The sequence below is a fragment of the Takifugu rubripes genome, chromosome 8, assembly GCF_901000725.2.
Source record: "Takifugu rubripes chromosome 8, fTakRub1.2, whole genome shotgun sequence".
Lineage (NCBI taxonomy): Eukaryota > Metazoa > Chordata > Actinopteri > Tetraodontiformes > Tetraodontidae > Takifugu > Takifugu rubripes.
This window is the reverse complement of record NC_042292.1, coordinates 4830429-4848695: the sequence shown is the minus strand read 5'-3', so window position 1 is coordinate 4848695 and position 18267 is coordinate 4830429. Positions and strand designations below refer to the sequence as shown.

General features: G+C 43.7%; 2 protein-coding genes across 6 annotated transcripts; one reads left to right on the top strand and one right to left on the bottom strand.

The window, feature by feature from the left end:
- Position 1: 1 nt before the first annotated feature.
- Positions 2–13694, bottom strand: rp1l1a (rp1 like 1a). 2 transcript variants are annotated; one of them, XM_029840838.1, is made up of 8 exons: positions 13596–13694; positions 10525–10777; positions 9908–10300; positions 9558–9822; positions 5034–9328; positions 4015–4869; positions 2992–3828; positions 2–2394 (listed from the first exon to the last, which is right to left on the bottom strand). In XM_029840838.1, the coding sequence occupies exons 2-8, from the start codon at positions 10756–10758 to the stop codon at positions 2041–2043; spliced, it is 7233 nt and encodes a 2410-aa protein (XP_029696698.1). In that variant the 5' UTR covers positions 10759–10777; positions 13596–13694; the 3' UTR covers positions 2–2040. The 2 variants fall into 2 exon arrangements, with proteins under 2 accessions (XP_029696698.1, XP_029696697.1); XM_029840837.1 differs by lacking the exon at positions 13596–13694 and adding an exon at positions 11807–11943.
- Positions 13695–14717: 1023 nt separating this feature from the next.
- c8h8orf74 (chromosome 8 C8orf74 homolog) lies at positions 14718–16913 on the top strand. 4 transcript variants are annotated; one of them, XM_029840400.1, is made up of 5 exons: positions 14718–14794; positions 15646–15829; positions 15919–16142; positions 16343–16498; positions 16575–16913. In XM_029840400.1, the coding sequence occupies exons 1-5, from the start codon at positions 14723–14725 to the stop codon at positions 16803–16805; spliced, it is 867 nt and encodes a 288-aa protein (XP_029696260.1). In that variant the 5' UTR covers positions 14718–14722; the 3' UTR covers positions 16806–16913. The 4 variants fall into 4 exon arrangements, with proteins under 4 accessions (XP_029696260.1, XP_029696259.1, XP_029696261.1 ...); XM_029840399.1 differs by having other exon boundaries at positions 15916–16142; XM_029840401.1 differs by lacking the exon at positions 14718–14794 and adding an exon at positions 15144–15278 and having other exon boundaries at positions 15916–16142.
- Positions 16914–18267: the final 1354 nt, after the last annotated feature.

The window sequence follows — 18267 nt, the reverse complement described above, 5'->3', positions numbered from 1 at the left end:
ATCCTGTGCATGTGGTTTATTCATGTCAACATAGTTACACTTAAAGATCCACTTCCTCTCTGTGCTTGATGTTCACTAAGTTCAGTGACTGAGAGTCAAACAGAATAACAGGAAATAGGCACAGTCTCATTGTTGATACTGTCCACATCACTGTAACCATCTAAAGATTTGTTCTACAGTTGGGAGGTAAGCATCAACATTAGGTCACTCGGCTTCAACATGAGCAAGAAAACCTTTAAAAGTACATTTTACAGAGATCTCACTTTTCTTTTATCCTGCAGGAGCAATAACAGATCCCCAAACAAACAAGATAGCCAATGAGCTGTGACCACCCTTAGCTTCTTATAACCATGGATACAGTAAGGCATCAATAACTTTATTCTTGTTCCGTATGGCCAGTTACACCAACCCCAACTGAAGCTACACCATTTCATGTAGGAGGTCTTGATTTCAAGCAGTAGAGAAAGATTTACGTACAATATTCCCTCAAGTTCAGACATTCTCTTCTGACCTTCAATGACATTAGAGCAAAATATGCTGAGTGCACAGTAAAACTAGACATCAAGTATAAGCTTATGTTGATCTAATAAATCATTTATAATTGAGTTTGTTTAATTTTTAGTGCATTAGTATTTTCTGCCCTTTGTTGACATTACATAATTAGGCTCGAACCAGGACTTCATAAGCTTAGCTACTTAGCTTAGCTGGCATTAAGACCGAAAGTGGAGTGAAACTCTTTCTGTTACAATTACAGTCACTGCCCAGTAACAGCTGTTCTCCTGACCATTAAATTGGTTAGTATAGTGGGGATTCCTCAAAATGATGAATTGTTGCTAATCTAAGCTAAGATAACCAGCAGTTCCCTTTGTATTTATCACACATACAACGTTGAGTCAGCAAAAAATAGTGATCAACTGCTAAAAGGTAATGAGGTTACATCATTGTGCTTCCATATATTTAAACAGATCTGTCCTTACAAAATTAGCAAGTTGTTAAGTAATTGCTAGAAGATAATGCGTCGAAAGCCTTCTGGCTGTCCATACCCCTGAGATAACATACATAATAAGACATGTCCAAGTAAACCAAGCACCAACTCACTAATGCTGCTAGACATTATAGAATAAAAGCAAACAACAGTAATACTGTTTTGAGATCTTTCTGAGGGACTTGGTAGTTTAATAGCTACAGTATATAATACTAATATTAATGGTCTATTGGACACATGAGTTCTCATAATAGTTTGATTGTGTAGATTATACCAAATACATAAAAATATAGTACAACATTGAACTTCCCTTCATACAATCTGTGTGCGATTTTTTTTTTTTTTGAGGGGGGTGGTGTGTGTGTGTGTGTAGGGGTGCTAAATGATCGAAAATCAGTTGAAATAATACTGCTAACTATGCATAGGGAACAGGGAAATTAGTATGGCTTGCTAATAATATACTAATGCAATGTAGAACGAGGGCCAAAGTAAACGAGAGCTGAGTAGCGTCTTTCTGAACACGACCTGCACAAAAAAGATCAAAGCCATATCTACACAATGTAACTTTACTCCTCAGCTCAGGAGAACTCTTGAGATCAAGGAAGCTCTGATGTTAGTCACGCTGCTAGAGGAGCATGTGGTTGGTGGCTACATCGAGTCGGCGCAATCTGCTAAGTGAGGCGAAAATTAATTGTTTCATGTCTTTTTGGTTTGCATTAACAATGTATGTTCAGCTGTTCAAAGTCGAATAGGCCCCACATTAACGAAAAAGAAAGAATTAGGCCTGTTGATTGTTTTTAAAAAAACATCCACCCCCTCTATTTTTTTGACAAATCGCACCCAGCATACAATCACTTTAAAACTAGAAATATCATTACAAATACTAGATTTACAGATGGGGACTCCTTCACCAGATCTGCAGCATTAAAGTGCTTTTAGTATTTCAGTCTTTCTTTTTTGTTGTAGCTTTTTTTTTTTACCTGCGCAAACTCCTCAGGGTTCATGGGACATTAGTTCCTTGCCATGTCCACGCCAGAGAGGGTTTTCTTGTTTAGTTAAAAGTCCTCCTCATCACACTCTTTGGGTTTGCGACGTTTGACCCTGGCTGGCGACCGACTCCTCCTTTGACCCGCGCTGCCACCACCACCGGCTCCTGTTTTGGGCACTTCTATGGAACTCACTATGTTTGGGGGCAGATCAACATCCTCCAGGGACCCAGGCTGGGACTCCACAGAGGTCCTGGTGAACTGATGCTGAAGGGCACCATCCCCTTTTTTACTGTTGACCTCTTCCTGTGTTTCCTCTGGATCTTCATCATCTGCTTTCTGCACCTCCCCTGATTCGTCACCATTACTGTCACATGAGTGCACGGTGTCAGCAGCCTCCTCTGGCTGTGACGACTCCAGCCCCTGAGGGGTAAAGAGCACCTCAGATGTAATTCAGTAAATTGAGCCCTACTAAATTGAGCCCTAATTAAAGCTATGTGTCAATTATATAACAAAACAAAATGGTTGGCATTAAAATGTAATTAGAACACGCTGAGGACAAAGCAATAATCTACAACATTTTTGTTTCTGTGGGGGTTGAATTATTAACTTTGTGGCCTGAAGACCATTTGTGACTGATAATAAGTGCTCTGCCGCTGTCAAAAGGAAACAGATCGGCTCTGCGGGGCTAATTGGATAGTGTGATTATCTGTTCCCACAGGCTTAGCCTTAGTTGTTAGGGTTGCACTGGGTCAGCCTCCTTTTCGATGTTCAGCACACCTTAACCCAGCCCAGTTCAGCACCTCACAGGTGATGTAAAGAGATGACGCTCAAGTCTGTGTCAGGAAAGAGACTCTAGGAAATTATGTGCTTTGACCTATTTTAACTCTTTGCAACACAGTACAGCCTTAATTTGTTCTATTTTAGGAGTATTTCTTAGGGATATTAAGTGCACCCAACATGATGGAACATTAACCTGTGATTAAAGATGAGCGGTGTCTACAAGCTTATTTCTCTTACCTGTGATGCATCTGTTTCTTCCAATGCTTCTCTTTCATCACTTCCTCCTCCCTTTTCTGTGTCATGTGACTCTTCCTCTCTAGGGTTATCCTCTTCATCCCGTGCTTCAGAAGTGGCACCCTCTGAGTCCTCTTTACTCTTTACCTCCTTATTCTCTATATCTTCATCCCCTGTACTTTCCCTGCCGGCCGATTCTCCTCTCTCCTCATCCAAGTCCTCTGCCACCTCTTCTTCATCGTTGGCTGTCTCATCTCTTGCTGCCTCTTTTATTGTCTCGTGTTCGCTCTCCTCTTCATCATCTGCTGACTCACCCTCACCTCCATTATTGCTTGTTTCCTCCTCTCCCTCCTGCACATTCTCCTCCTCTTCTTTTACACATTCACATTCTGCCTTATCAACCTCAGCCACCACCTCCTCCTCTTCTGACGGACTCCCATCTTCTACCTCTTCATCTTCCTCCAGGATCGTCTCCTCTAATAGCACATCAGCTTTGATATCTTCTTTGGTTTCCTCCACCTCTTCCTCTTCTTCCTGGACTACCTCTAAACTCCTCCCCTCCTCCTTTACGACCACTTCCTTAACCTCCTCCTCCCTTGCTGCAGTGTCTGAAGGCAATGGGCTTTTCTTTAATTGGAGAATCTTTAAGAGGTCAAACTCCATCATCACCGGTGCTTCTGCGGCAGCTTGGTTTATTTTCAACGGCCGGGAAGCCATTTTTTTGCGGACACAAGCATCACAGGGACAGTATTCGTCTTCACTCCGCTGGTCGCTGAAGTCGCCCATCATCTCTTCATCGGTGAAGGAGTCAGCAGTTTTGACTGACTGGTTCTTCATGACCTGAAACAGAAATGAATCTTATTTCCATGTTAAAAGAAGAATCATTTTATGCTTTTTATCAGACCTCAAATACATTCCTAATTCCTGTAAGTCCTAAGTCCTGTTTTGGCATTATATGCAAGAAAATCAGTCATGATAATTAATTCATGAACAGACTCCACAAAGGTTCAATTGTGTTGAAATTACCCTCATCATACGACGTCTTTTCTCTATCATGGAAGAATCCCTGGAAAGATTTGGTTCTCTTGGCAGATAAGCTGACTGTTCCATTCTGCCGGCCCGACTTTGAATCTTCTTTATTTCACGAGCGATGCTGCTCTGGATGCGTTGGCTAACCTCGTCCTTCAGCTCAGTGATCATGGTGTTCAGGATAACACTGTCGTCCAGGTCCCAGCGGACCTTGAACTCTGCCATGGCATTGACGTAATGGTTCATGAACTGTTTCTCTAGTTTTCTAAGCAGTTTCAAAATCCAAACTGGATCGGGCTCCTGGGATGGCTTTTTTGTCAGCGTTTGCAGCACAGCTGGGGGTGAGCCCGTACTGGTTTCCTCTGGCGTCTCTCTTTCATTATCAGTGGGGGATTTGGAACTGTCGTTGGGGGAGGATTTTTCAATTGAGGGATTTTCAGTAGCTTTTGGACTGTCCAGACTGGCAGGGAGAGTATTTTGATCTGTATTTACGTCATGCTCATCTTCACGTGTGTCTACCGCATCACTTCTATGGTTCTGTTCTGCTTCATCGCCACCTGGGTTAACCATCTCTTTCCCTGATCCGCCAGACCCGCTGCTCATATCCACTCCAGATGAAGACCTCGGTGGAGTCACCTGGTCGGTTCTGTTGTCTTTGTCCTCTTTGGCTTCAATGTCTCTGGGTTCAATGAGCCAGAGGGACTGAAGGATGGTCATTATGTCCTCATACCGATGGCCTGTCGACTGGTCACAGCATGGATGCACTGCTGGCTCAATCAGCTGGAGCTGGGCCAAACAGTCCAAGAACCCTTTAGCTGAGGTGCTAAGCCTACGACCGTAAACTGGGGACACCTGCAGATGACAGAGCTTTATTTGTTGTGCTCAGAATCATATTATTCAATGTATTTATCATTTAGGAAAGACATGGTTGCTTTTTCATTGCTAACTCTGTGAAATCAAACATTGATTTTGAATTGCTTTAAACTCTAAAGTTGTGTAAATAAAGATTTTCTTACCTCTGGTAAGCTCTGACATCTTCCCAAAGAGGAGCTCAGCAGTACTTTCATGACAGCAGCAGAGGACTGCCAGTTCCTGGGTACTGAATCATTACACATCAACGGAGCTTTGGGCTGAGAAGTAACTACAGCATCTCCTGCTGCACCCTCATCTTTACACTCTTCCTCTTCATTCTCCTCCTCTTCCTCCAAATGGTTGGATTTCTCCTCCTCATCCACTGTATTCTCTTTAAGACCCTCATCTTCTGCCTCTTCAACAGGGTTGTCTTCCACCTTTTCATGCTCTTCTACCACATGCAGGTCGTCACTAAAGTCAAGGATGCTGCTGTCAGCAGGAATGCCTTTCAGCCACTCACTGACCACCTCGTTGGGGGATGCATTGGGAAGACAGGTTGGTGTCAGTTCAAGATCTACAAGAGCTATCTTGTTTTCCCGATTTTTTTCACTCCTCGGCTTGTTACTAGTTTTGCTGGTTTTGGACTGATGGCTGGATGGACGTGCAGCAGCCACAGTTTCCTTCAGCATGTCTGCCGCTGACAGAGATTGCGATAGAGTGCTCTCACTACACGTCTCCAATTTTTCAGCGGGACTGGTATTCGGTGCAGGACAGGGACTTTGAGCTTTTATTGATGCTTCCTTCCTTTTAGAGCTGAGTGATTTCCCACTTCCATTGGAGGTGGCCAAAGGTGGTGCGACATCTGGACTGAGGCAACAGGGACTCTTGGAGGTTACGCTTGTTGCATTGTCATTCTCAATATCTTCTTTCTTTTTGGCTTTACTTATTGGTCTCCTGATATTTTCCACATAATCTCCTTTGGGTGTTTTTGCAACATGTTTTATTTGAGCACTTGCAGAGGATGCAGTAGACAAGGCCCCATTGTCCAGTTCATCTACATGACTACTTTTTGGCCTCGATGCAGACCTAGAACTCCCTGATTTACTACTGCGAGACCCGGTGCCTTTGCTTGTAGCTGGATTGCTTTCTTTTACTCGATTTTGCTCTCCACTTTCCTGACCTGGTGATTTAATGGTGGCTATATTTATGATTGGGAGGTCATGAGCGCTTTTGCTTTCATTAAAATTGGACTTTTGTGAAATGACAGATAATCTTTCCACATCTTCCTTCGCAGCTACATCGGGGCTTCTTGTTTTTGCTCTGTTTCTTCCAGAAACACTGGATTTCCAACTGTCTGAACTGTCTGTGTCTTCAGGCAGTCCAATAGAGATTGACCCTGAAGAATTTCGACTCAGTGGTTCCTCCGTGCCTCCTGACTCCTTCCTCAGTCTTTTGGTTGAGGGGGACAGGATGCTGGAAGGTTGCCCAGCTAACTCCTCACTTTTCACATCCTTGTCCTCCAGATCCACTTCCTTTGTTGAAGAAGCAGCTCCACAACTGCATTTGGATCTTCTAGATTTTGCAGACTTTACAGAGTGAACCGACAAGGCACTGAGCCCTCTTGTTTCACTAACACTTGGGTCAGGCAGCAACTGTTGCACAGGGGATTGTGGACTGCCGGATGGTGTGGGTGAAACTTTTGGTGAATTAATCTTTGGGGAACGTATACTTTTGGGTGACACCGATTGGTCACGAGAATGGTCAGAAATACAATTGCCCGACACAGCTGTTTCCTCTACATCGGCTGTTCCATTATGACTGGATTTATGAGACAAAGCAGATGAAGCAGGAATTTTTCCACCAGAACTTGATTTATGTGAGGATCTTGCAGATGATTTTGACTTTGCAGACATGGCACTGTGTGCCCGTTCAAGCCCATCTTCATTTTTGGGATCTAGGCGTGCTGAACAGTTTGACTTTTGGGGGCAGGAAGACATAGCACTACTGTGTGAGTTTCCTGACATGGCACTATGGGCTCTCTCTTCCATGCTTGTAATTTCTGCTTTTTCTTGGACATCATCATTTCCCGGTATGTCTTTACTTTCTGATGTAGATTCTGGGTTCTCATTAGATTTAGTACTGTATGCAGCACTTTCTGCTTGGGGTGTTTTCACTTCTATTGCTCCATCTTCGTTTTGTTCCCTCTCCGTTGGTTTTAAAGATGTTACAGTTTCATTGCCATTATAGTTTGATTTGCATGACTTTGAGGACTTAACAGAAGCTTTAGATTTAACAGATTGCCCTGACATTTTACTCATTGATCTGTTATTGTCTTCAGGTTTTGCACTTGGAGAAAATGATCTTTGTGAAGCTTTGCTAGATTGATGGGAATTGGTACTTGCTGCTCTTTCCTCTGTTCCACTACCTTCCCCCTGTAGTTTATCAGCAGCAGCTTCATCGGCACATGGAGATACTGCTGTTGCATACTTATTACAGATTGACCTGTGAGATTGGTTGGTTTTAATTGACACATTTGATTTAGTGGATTTAGCAGATGCAACACTATCAGGCCTTTCCATTTTACCAGTCATGTCAAAAGGACTGGTGGTTCTTTTATCTGTAGTGCCCTCTTCCATAGTTGTACTATCATATTGAGAGGCATCATTAATACATAATTTGACTGATGGAGTTTTGGATGAAGCTCCTGTTTTGGCTGACACAGAGCCCATCGCTCTTTCAGTATTTCCAAGATCTTCCTCTTTTGCCATCACATCTGTTGCAGCATTGTAGTTGGAGGTACGAGACTTTCTGGACTGAGCGGACATGGGACTAGGGTTTCTTTCCCAGATCTTATCATCTGAATGTCCACTGGCTCCAGACCTGTGTGGTATCTTGCATTTGTGACCCCTTACTGAGGACCTTTCTTCATCTTTTGTCTCAGTATTTGACAGGTTGGATGTGACACTACATGCCCTACTCTGTGTGACATTTGAAGTTGAGAGGCAGCCATGGTTGCTGAGGTTGGTCTTATTGGATTTTGTTGACACACCTGATACATTTGAGGCATCATCATCATCATCTTCATCATCATCATCATGCTCTTGGTTGGGCAGAGGTGATGAAGTATTCTGAGATTGATGGGACCTCTTTGATGATCTACTGTTGAGAACACGGTTGACAGGACGTTTAAAGCCTCCACAGTGAGGGCAGAAACTGGACTGCAGAGAACCATCTGTGTGACCAGATAAGCCACTAACCACCCTCATTATTTCTTCATCCTCGTCATCTGCGACTACCTCTGAGGCTGCAGCTTCAGCTTTGCTGGATCTACAAGAGGCTCTGCTGATTGTGGGATTTAGCCTCTGAGTTTCATGCATCTCCTCGCTTTCTTCAGTGGAATGTGGAGTAGCCACTCTGCAATGACTGAAAGAAGTGTTGGATCCTGCCTGCCATTCTCTTTCTGCCTCATTGTTATGTTTGTTTTGGCAGGAGTGGAAAGAAGCAGTTTCAGATGATGGGGATGGCTCATTTCTGCAGGAGCATTGCGAAACACTGGGTGGAAGGTCATCATCCTGGTCCTCTTTAAGTAATTGCAGGACATGTGAGGAGCTACTGACTGCAGACATTGGATGATTCTCCTCGTCTTCCATCATCAGCCTAGCCTCTCCTGACTTCCCACTGACTGATTGTAAGTTGCTATCCAATGCGACAACTTCACTGCAGTGGCTTACCCTGCACACCTCAACATGAGTGTCTCCATTCTGCTCCACTTCAACTGTGCGCTCAACCTGCTCTGTCACACACATCTCCTCTTGGATCAGCTGACTCGGCTCCAAACCTGAGCCTTCTGCACATTTGGAAAGCCGTGCTCGACAGCGCACCACTCTTCTCGAGTTGCAAGATGAGGAAGAACTAGAAGAGTGGGTGTGCCTCACTATAGTGTGGGTGTGTCCAGCTGAATATGGAGGAGGAACAGGATGCTGATTATTGATGTGTGCTGGGTTTTCCCACAAGTCATACTGTGGTTTCTGTCTCTGGTAGCAGCAGGGGCATTGGTTCCCTTCTATAATATGGTGAGGATGTTGGCTGGAATAATCCAAACATTCTCGGTCAAATGATGTGGAATCAGGGTCAGAGCAACTCTCTGACTGACCATGCTGCAAGTAATGGGGCTGGGCCTGGCTCAGGGGGCAACACTCATTGGTCAAAGAGGGAGATTTTTTAATTTCTGTGGACCACCGAAGGGTCTCATCATTCTGCAGGCGAAATCGCACCCTCATCTCTACTGAGAGGCTACCATCTTTATTGACCACAACACGCTTTTCAATGTCATCGTTCATAATCCCGGGTTTCGACTGAGAGTAGGATTTTTCTGAAGACAAGGAGAAACGAGTGGACCTGTTTGAGGAGTCTGATCGAGGATGGATGATGCTTTTTTTGGTTTCCAATCCAAAATTTACTGGAAGGAAAGATAAAGAAAAATGCAAAAAATGAGCAAAATTACTTTTAGTAGTAGTTAAGGATTGTAGTAAGGGCATTGTACTGTATAATGGATCCTACCACCAGTACCTTTAACTGTGAGTCTTTAACTATGAGTTTTCTTTTAGGAAATTGTTGCATCTCCTTTCTCAACATAATTTCAACATATACATAACATAAAATAGACATTTATATGTATAAAAAACTACCATTTTTCTTGCTTTCGTGTCCATCGCTGTATTCACTGGCTCTGGACTGAGCTCCATGAATGGGTGATCTGGCTCCTTGCGTAGCAGGAGATCGCGCCCCATTACCAGGGGTCCTTGGGTCAAGACCTGAAGACCTGCTTCCTAGACTGGGAAGTTTATCTTCTGAGGTTTTCCTTGTGAAGTTCACCAGCAGTGGACTAAAGGATTCCCGCCCAACACACACTAACACCCCGGGACAGGTCATCAGGTTTTGTACATTGTTGATCTGGAAATGTTTCCACAGAGTCACACTGTAAGTAGCAACCAAAAATACAATCAACTAACTTAAAAACAAATCTTCATCTTCTTACCCGGCGGCCCTCTGCAGTGTAGAGCTTGCGGATATGGAACTGCATCACCTCTGACGCCTCATCCAGAAAGGCCTTCAGGCTCCTGGCTGAACTCCTGCTGAGCACCACGCTCCTCCTCACACTGGGCTCCCTGTTCTTTACCAGCAGAATCCGGCGCTGCCTGTAAGGCAAGTGGCCATTCGGCGTGGAGGGTGTGGTCTCAGGCGGATAGGGCCTCTGACTGTAGTGGTGCCAGATGTTTGGCCTTTTGCTGGCCAGCTCCATGTTGATCGGCTTAGCTTGCCTCTGGTCAGAGCAGAGGTAGCAGCCACCATCCTGGAGCTGCTCCAGATGTTTGATGGTGTGGATGCCGCGGGGAGTGGTCACAGTGCGCACACCGAATGGCAGCGGCATCTAATATATAACATTCATCATATACATTTAAAAGATGGTTTGAGATGGAGGAATCATTTTCTGCTCGATATATAGAATAAGAGAACTGTCTCACTGAAGGGAAACATTAATAGGAATATAGGATAGGATATATAGGATAGGACATACAGTATAATGATGCTGTTGACAGGAAAGATTGAATTGAGTGTTGCATGCCAGCTTCAAAACAGAAGTGCCATGCTAACCTTTTGGGAAAGGTCATCCAACAGGGCATCGAAGCATTTGAAGCTGCGTTTGTGGACTGCCATCCTGATGCCCCCGAACTTGCTGTCGCCGCTTTTGTAGAAGGTGATCCGCTTGGCCGGGGCGGCTGTGGTCAAGTGTGAGTTGCGTGGGTTAATGTAGGGGGGCTGGGGGAGGGGCGAGGCATGTTTAGATGTCGGCTGGGGGTCCCACATTCCGGCCTGGTCCAGCGACATGCTGCTGCGTCATGCAAGCCTGGAATCGAAACCAATAGTTCTACAATTTAGTCACTCATGTCTCGTGACTTTAACTTCCAGAAGATTCCCACAGATTGTCTGACTGTCTAGAGTGAAATTGAACTGATGAACCCAGCAGAACCTGGTCAGGTTTAGGAGAACATAACCAACAGGACCATGTCAAATGTTCACAGAAACCAATAATGTCCCCAAAAAAACCGCATGCAGTCAAACTTCCACAGATGGTTATATTTACTGAGATGCAGCTTAGAAATTCTATATGTAACACATAAACATTTTCTGTTCTGTGTGTCACAAGCCAGCGTTCACCATGATAAATAAATATGCTCTTGACGACATATGTGACGCAATTTTGTACAGATTTAAAAATCATTTTCAAATAAAGGTCAGCAAGAGAGGGAAACTGGCACTGATATTAGCAGCAGTGAAATGTCAACAGCATAAACTGGAATCAAGACGATACCATGGCTGTTTTCTGACTTCATGTGACCTTTGGGAGAAAAAAAGGATGAACTTTACCATCCAGCTTATCAGGTTTTTAAGTCCCAGACCGAAGCGTCCTGCTTCCTAATCCTTTTTGCACTTCAGTCTCGCTTAACAACTTTGTACTTAAAGTACCTCGTGTCATCCAAATATAACTTTGATGCAACAAGCTGACACGATATTTTTTTAAAAGCTGCAAAAGCATTTGTTTCCATAACTGACAAAAAATGTTCCTACTCAAACTCTTAAACTATTAAATCAGAACGGGTAGAATCCAGATGATTAAACATTACCTAAATAGCTCCTAACCAATGTTTGAAATAGTTGTTTTCTCACATTACAGATTGTGTTCCCATTTTAAGACACTGAATAATAGAAAACACAGCAAATGTCATTTTTAAATAAATCATATCACCTTAAATTGACTTTGGAGATATACGTCTGACCAAAATATTAATTATTAAACCTTTTACCAGTTTAACATTACAAAGCAAAAGCTATTTTTAACATGCATGAATCTATCACCAGGTTATACTGTACTCACATATTTGGGAAACATTTTCCAAAGAGGTGGGAAAAGGCTGGAGAAAAAGCTGTCCCTTTAGGAAAATGATGCAGGGGGTGAGTGTCTGTGTAGGCGCCTGAGTCACAGGGCGAGATATGGCAACGAGCCGCCGCGGCTGCACGGCTCTCAGGGTAAAATGGCAGCCAGTAATATGGACGGCAAGGGAGGGAGGGGGGGTGTGTAAGTTCTGAGGGAGGGATGAGACAGGAGAGGAGGAGGGGTTGGTCTAAGGTTAGAAACAAAAGCCTGCTTAAGGACCTGTGTGTGTGTGTGTGTGTGTGTGTCTGTGTGTGTATGTTCTTGCACTTGCGACATATTGAGGACTAAAATGAGTGAGGACATTTTGGCTGGTCCCCAGAACTTTACTGTTTGAGGGTTAAGACTCGGTTAAGTTTATGGTTACTGTTGGGTTTAGGTTCGGGTTCGGGTATTGAACTGGGGAATGTGTTATGTCTAGGAGCGTCCTCACAAAGATAGAAGTACAAGGGTGTGTGTGAGAGCGAGATAAAAGCAACAAGAAAGTGCCCGAGCATCTCTTGTGCACAGCTTCCTTGATTTAAGCCTGTAAATACTGGATTTCTGTCAGGTGTGATGTCAATCTCAGTCAGGAGGTGGAACCATGTCATATAAACACACACAAAGCAAATCTGTTCACTCCTGATGTTCCCGAGCAGTTGGCATTCTAGGAAATGTTTTAGAGGGAGTGTGATAGAAGTTGGAGCTGAAGGCCTCGTTATGTGTTTGTGTCAGGATTGCATCATTTGCACCCGCCTGCAGGGAAGGGACGCAACCATAAAGCCAGTGGAGTCCTGATTAGTTTTACTTTTATTGTTTTGGCCAGGGGGATCTAAATTGGTTCACAATCAATTTAAAGTTAAAGATTGTGGTCATAATGTCTCATATAGACCAATGGAAAATCAACGAATGGAATATCTAATCTGTTGTTCTTATTGGTTGCTTGTTGTTTGGTTTCTGACTGTTTATTCCATGAGTGATGCACGTGCGCTTGGCTGCAAATATAAGTAACGCTGCATCTCCTTGCTCGTTGGCACCTAGACTTGGGAAGTTGAGTCGTGAACCAGGAGACAGTCTGCAGAAGCACAAATGACGTGGAAAATGTGTTCACCCCCCCCCCCCCCCCCCACACACACACACACACACACACACTTCATATTTCAAATATGGGTGTTGTTGAAAACACCTTTAACCAAGTGCAAAAATAAAAGCACAGCTACAGGTGGCAATGTACTAGAAGGTGACGAGTGCTGCGCACAGTTTAACAACTCATGATTCTACCTGAAGAAAAGAGCGCAGAATCAGCACGTAACTTTAGAGAGTTGTGGATAGACAGGAAGTCAGGGATGAGTAATTCCTTCGATGGAGCCATGCATACAGCAAAAGCAGACTGGTACTAATTGAAGATAAATCCACTTTTGTTGTTGCGGTGCCACTTTACCCTTAAAATCATTTGCCCCCACCTTAAAATACATGTAAAATATTAAAAACATTTTTTCCATCTGTGCCGAAAGCTTAATTGTGTCATAATAAGCAGCAAAGGGGAGATTAAATGTTCTCATCTCTCATCCCATTAAAGGTTCTGTGTGTGAGGGAGGGTGAGAACACTGTCTTCACAAATGCATTACAGACAAAATAACAATATTGTGAGATACGGAATTTGAAAAGACTTCAGCACTTGACCCAGATCGAGACAGGGTCATCCAAGTGAAACGCTGGTTGGGAATATTTGAAAGAAAACGCTCAGTCTTACCGATTTGGACACATTGTAATTAATGTTGATTTATTGATCCGGAGGAGGACAAAGAAGAGTTCTATTCCGACAGAGAGATGCTGAAGTGGAGTCAACAAGAGCAACACCGACGTGCCACGGACAGACACACACGGCCGCGTTCACGTTCATCCAGAGAGCGCACATATGCGCACACATGCGCTGAGCGCGGTCTGACAGGCATCAAGCCGATGTGTCTCAGCATAAATATGCTGAAACGCACTTTCAAATTAATGGTATCGCGATGCGCGTCATTCCCCATCGACTCAATCGATTATTGATAAGGGCTGATAAGGCCTCTCCCCCCTCTGGCTGCTTTATAATGCATGCAGCTGTTTTGAATATAAATTAGATATAAATAAGTAAGAGATTTCCATTTTGATTGTTATATTCACAAAATCCAGACTTTATCCTAATCAGAAATAAGCTTCAATTCGCTCTTTACTAATTTATTCATAATGTTCAGTGTTCAGCTCTAAAGCAGGTTTAAACAGTCTAAATCGTTTTTTGGTTAAGAGCAGGTAAATTTTGAAAATTATCTTTTATTTTTTTAAGATCACGACCGGATATTGTGGAATTGCTAATCCTATATTAGATCACAGTCACACCACTGTTCATGAAAATCCCCTCTGTGGTTTTATTTCTTAAGAACAAAAGGGGCGAGAATAATTGGGGGGGGGGGGGGGGGGGGGGTTAGAAAAGGAGTGGGATTCAGGGGAAAGAGGATTAGAAATCCATGAACCATCTGTGGCCCGGATTGATAAACCTCATTTAGCAGTATGCTCTCAACAAACACACTCATAAACTGTGGTGGCATTCCCTATTCAACAACATGAATGGGATTTGTGAACCAACTAAAACGACGCCATTAAAACTAGGTAGCAACAAGTTAATGAGGCAGGTTAATTATCCTGATTTAATTATGTCGACCTTTGTGTGAGCAATCGGCGATTAAACAAACAAAATATATCAATACAAGCTACATAAATGACAATTTTTTTTTTTTTCTATAAAGTTACTTTTGGATTTAGCCTTTCCTTTAGCCGCTGTATTGAGGGTGCGTGTGACGTCACTTGGTTTGCCCTCCCCCCGTCTCTAATGGCAACCAAATGTGCGTGTGTCACGTAATCAGAATGGATTCCATCACAGACACAGAACTAAGACCCAGAGCTGAAGAAAAGGTAGGCAGTTGTTCACTTATTCACTGATTCTACGTGCTTCTGCACAGACACCCGTGATCATGGCCTTTTCCTGGAGCTGGACCTCAGCGCACGTCACGCACGAATCGATGAAAACGGGCAATGATGTGCTGTGGCTTTGAGTGGATCCATGCAATTGTTTCCAAGAAATGGCGTTTATTAGTCATTGATTTCCCCCGCAAACTCTCCACCTTTGGTGCGTATGGGGAAACACTGGCTCACGTGACCACGACCGTGCGTGCGTGTGTGTGTGTGTGTGTGTGTGGGCGGGGTCAACTCTAAAAATGGAGGAATCAAAGAAAATTTTGCAGGACATTTGTTTATTCGTTTTTTCAAATGTCAAAGGAGCTTTGATTCAAAGAGACATCCCATGTTCAAACTGTTTCACTGGATTCCAGCGACTCTATATCACTGGTTTTGATTAGACCAGTCAGCAACTATGGAAACAAATAAAAAATACAGCAACGTAAGATATTGGCAAGGAAAACACTTGATTCTGTGCGCCTCCGCGTGACACGATAAGGGCCTGATAGTCTGTTGTGTTGGAAATGTGAACCTTAACCCAGCTGAGTACGCTAATGCTAACAGTTGCTAACAGCAACAGAAAATAAATCCAGTAAATGTTCTACCAAGCTTAAATTACTCTGTGTGTCTTCACTGTATAAGTCAACACCACAACAATGTCACTGGTTTGATCCATTACATTAATACAAAATTAAAAAAATAACCACGTGAGCTTTGTTATTATATGTGGTTGTTATATGTAAACATGCATTTATGTCATATATATGATTGGGTGGTGCATCACCTCAAGGTGTGTGTGTCTGTTACAGATGGAGGCTGGTGTGCAGAGGCTCAGCGCTCATTTCACATGGCCCGAGTTCTGCGACCAGCGACGCGCCTTCCATCAAGACTTCGTGTACAACGTGACGATGTTTGCAGCAACCTGTGGCTTCCCTTGGTCGGAGGTGGCCCAGGCAGCGCTGATGGCCAAGGCCCTCTTCCCAAAGCTGGACTGTCAGAGCGCTTGGATGGTTTCATTTCTACTTCTCTCCCTTTCTCTACTCCAACCACGAAACCTCCATTCAGTTTTCTTCAACCAGCAGGTCCAGACGTTCCCACGCTGCTGTCCATGTTGAGGGACATGCTGTCCGAGTATATGCCGGACCTCGGCTCTGCCCAGCGGATTGAGTTCACCCGCTTCCTCACGGATACTTGCGTCAGGCAGCGCAGGCTTTTCCAGGCGGCGCTTCGGGGCGCCACCGAGGAGACAGCCATTCAGCTGCGCATGGAGGTGCAGTCCCCCCCCACACCATGTCCTCTGGCACAGGTGACAAAACCAGTATAAATAATTCAATAGGTTTTTAAAAAATGCACCATTAGCAAGGGGATAATTAATGCAGTGTCTTTTTTGATTGTGCTATATTTATGAATTTACTATCGACTGTAAACAGTCATCAATGTATGTGAGCTTGTTGGGCTGGAAAATGCTCGTTAAGGTTTTCTACCGGGTTTCTGCCTCCGTTTCAGGGTGTAGATCTGCAGGAATGGGAATCTGAGGAAAAAGAAGCGGAGCTGCGAGCACTGTTGCAGCAGAAGGAGGAGAAGCTGAAGCAGCTCAGAAACGGAGAAAGGGTATCCGTGGAGGAGATCGAGGTCCCTGAGGATGGAGAGGCCAACAGAGAGGTAAGGTTTCCACGGAGAACCGGTCAGAGGACGTGGGCTGGTTTTTTGGTATTAACAGTGTGTTTATTCTTTGCAGAAACTTTTCGTATCACTAAATTCAGCAGTGAAGGCCACCAAGGAGCAGATTTTGGCGAGTCTGACTCAGGAGGTCAATCTGCTCACTGAAATCCTGCAGCTCAAGCTGAAGAAGGCGGAAATGACCACCAGGGGGCCCCAAACGGCCGCTGAATCCAACCCAGACAACAGCAACTCGCAGCCAGAGACAACAGTCAAGGGAAAGAAATTAAAATCAAAAACCAAAAAGTGACTGAAGTGAGCAGGCAGTGGGTGTGAGGACCCTCGGTTCTGTAGCAGATGGATATTTCCATCACTCTTCGTTACTTCCTGTTTCCATAATAAACAGAAGACAAAAACATACATTGTGTATGAATGTGTCCCTCAATGATCGCAGCATGAAATCATCAATTTATGGCCAAATCAGATGATTTTTCCCCCCCACATTGGATACAAGAATAAAATGGTTTGGATTATTTTTCCATTGTATTTCATCCATTTGTTGAAGTTGGACGACAGAAGTCAACCCCAGATGACAGTAGGGGTGAGAGAGCCCCCTCCATCAACAGTGGGGGGCGCAACAGGCATGACTGTCTTTCTGCTGGGACTGTGTGGGACTTTGGTTATTTCAAGTTTAATTTGAAACTGGTGAAATAGCGACTCGCTGAGTTATAAGGGCATTGCACTTTGGAACCTCAAGCAGGCGAAACTGATTTTAAAAAATGAAGGGCCCTCACAAAACTGTGAGAGGACATATATTTTTAAATGTAAATTACGATGGGAACATATTGGACCAAAAGGAAATCTATCCTTTATCGTGTTTATGCTGGAAAGAAAAAAATGTGTTCGTTTTAATTAAAAAACAAATCAATGAATATTATGACAAGAAGACAGAAGGGGCAGAAAGGAACCCGGACTTTGTACAACAAAAACAGTAAGTGACAAGCGGATTGTTGACGAGTTTGACTTTTTTTGCTGTTATTAAATGCAGTGTTTGTGCTTCTCTGGCTGTAATATCCATTGTTGCAACTGCACAACACACACACACACACACACACACACACACACACACACACACACACACACACACACACACACACACCTGCGATCTGTTAATACAAACTTCTGGTTTAAAGTGCAGTCTTACAGCAAAGAAGCAAGTGTTTTAATTCTAATTCTATATTATTATATATTAATGTAGCGTTTACATTCAGCGACTTCCTCTGGCTATAACTATGTCGTCTGGTGGCCACCAGGTGGCAGTAGTAACCAAGGGGAAAATGCTCTCCGCTGCTTCTACGTCTTATATGGAATTTACTTTCAACTTTTAAGCAACCAAATTTCAAAACATGGCACCCACCACACGTCTTTTGATAATTCTAAAAACTACTTGAGTACTTCCTCAGATCTTTAATAAATGTCTAACGCCATTGATTTCGGTTTAATTTATTTTCAATTCCACCTGTGCCAAGCAGGCCACAAAAGATGATGCATGTCTTATTGTTCCTCTGCTTAAATAGCCACTTGTGCGGGTTTTTTTGTTCCCTTTTTGGAGGTTTGCCAAATGTCTGAATATGTGCTCTGCAAATTCCAGGCTTGTTTTGCTCTTTGTTGCTCTTGTGTGCAAGCGTGAAAATAGAGGTTGCTCCTGTTGTCGCGACAGACTTGGTTCCCTGCCTGGAAAGGAAGATATTCTTTGTTTTATTGTGGAAGTG

What these genes read in the sequence shown, in the direction of transcription:
- c8h8orf74 (XM_029840399.1), top strand. Translation starts at nt 14,723, where the DNA reads ATGTGCGTGTGTCACGTAATCAGAATGGATTCCATCACAGACACAGAA. An exon ending in GACCCAGAGCTGAAGAAAAG is followed by an intron (nt 14,795 to 15,645) that starts GTAGGCAGTTGT and finishes TGTCTGTTACAG; the next exon opens with ATGGAGGCTGGTGTGCAGAG. An exon ending in CCTCTTCCCAAAGCTGGACT is followed by an intron (nt 15,830 to 15,915) that starts GTCAGAGCGCTT and finishes TTCTTCAACCAG; the next exon opens with CAGGTCCAGACGTTCCCACG.
- rp1l1a (XM_029840838.1), bottom strand. Translation starts at nt 10,758, where the DNA reads ATGTCGCTGGACCAGGCCGGAATGTGGGACCCCCAGCCGACATCTAAA. An exon ending in TGGATGACCTTTCCCAAAAG is followed by an intron (nt 10,301 to 10,524) that starts GTTAGCATGGCA and finishes GTTATATATTAG; the next exon opens with ATGCCGCTGCCATTCGGTGT. An exon ending in AAAGACGTCGTATGATGAGG is followed by an intron (nt 3,829 to 4,014) that starts GTAATTTCAACA and finishes TTTCTGTTTCAG; the next exon opens with GTCATGAAGAACCAGTCAGT.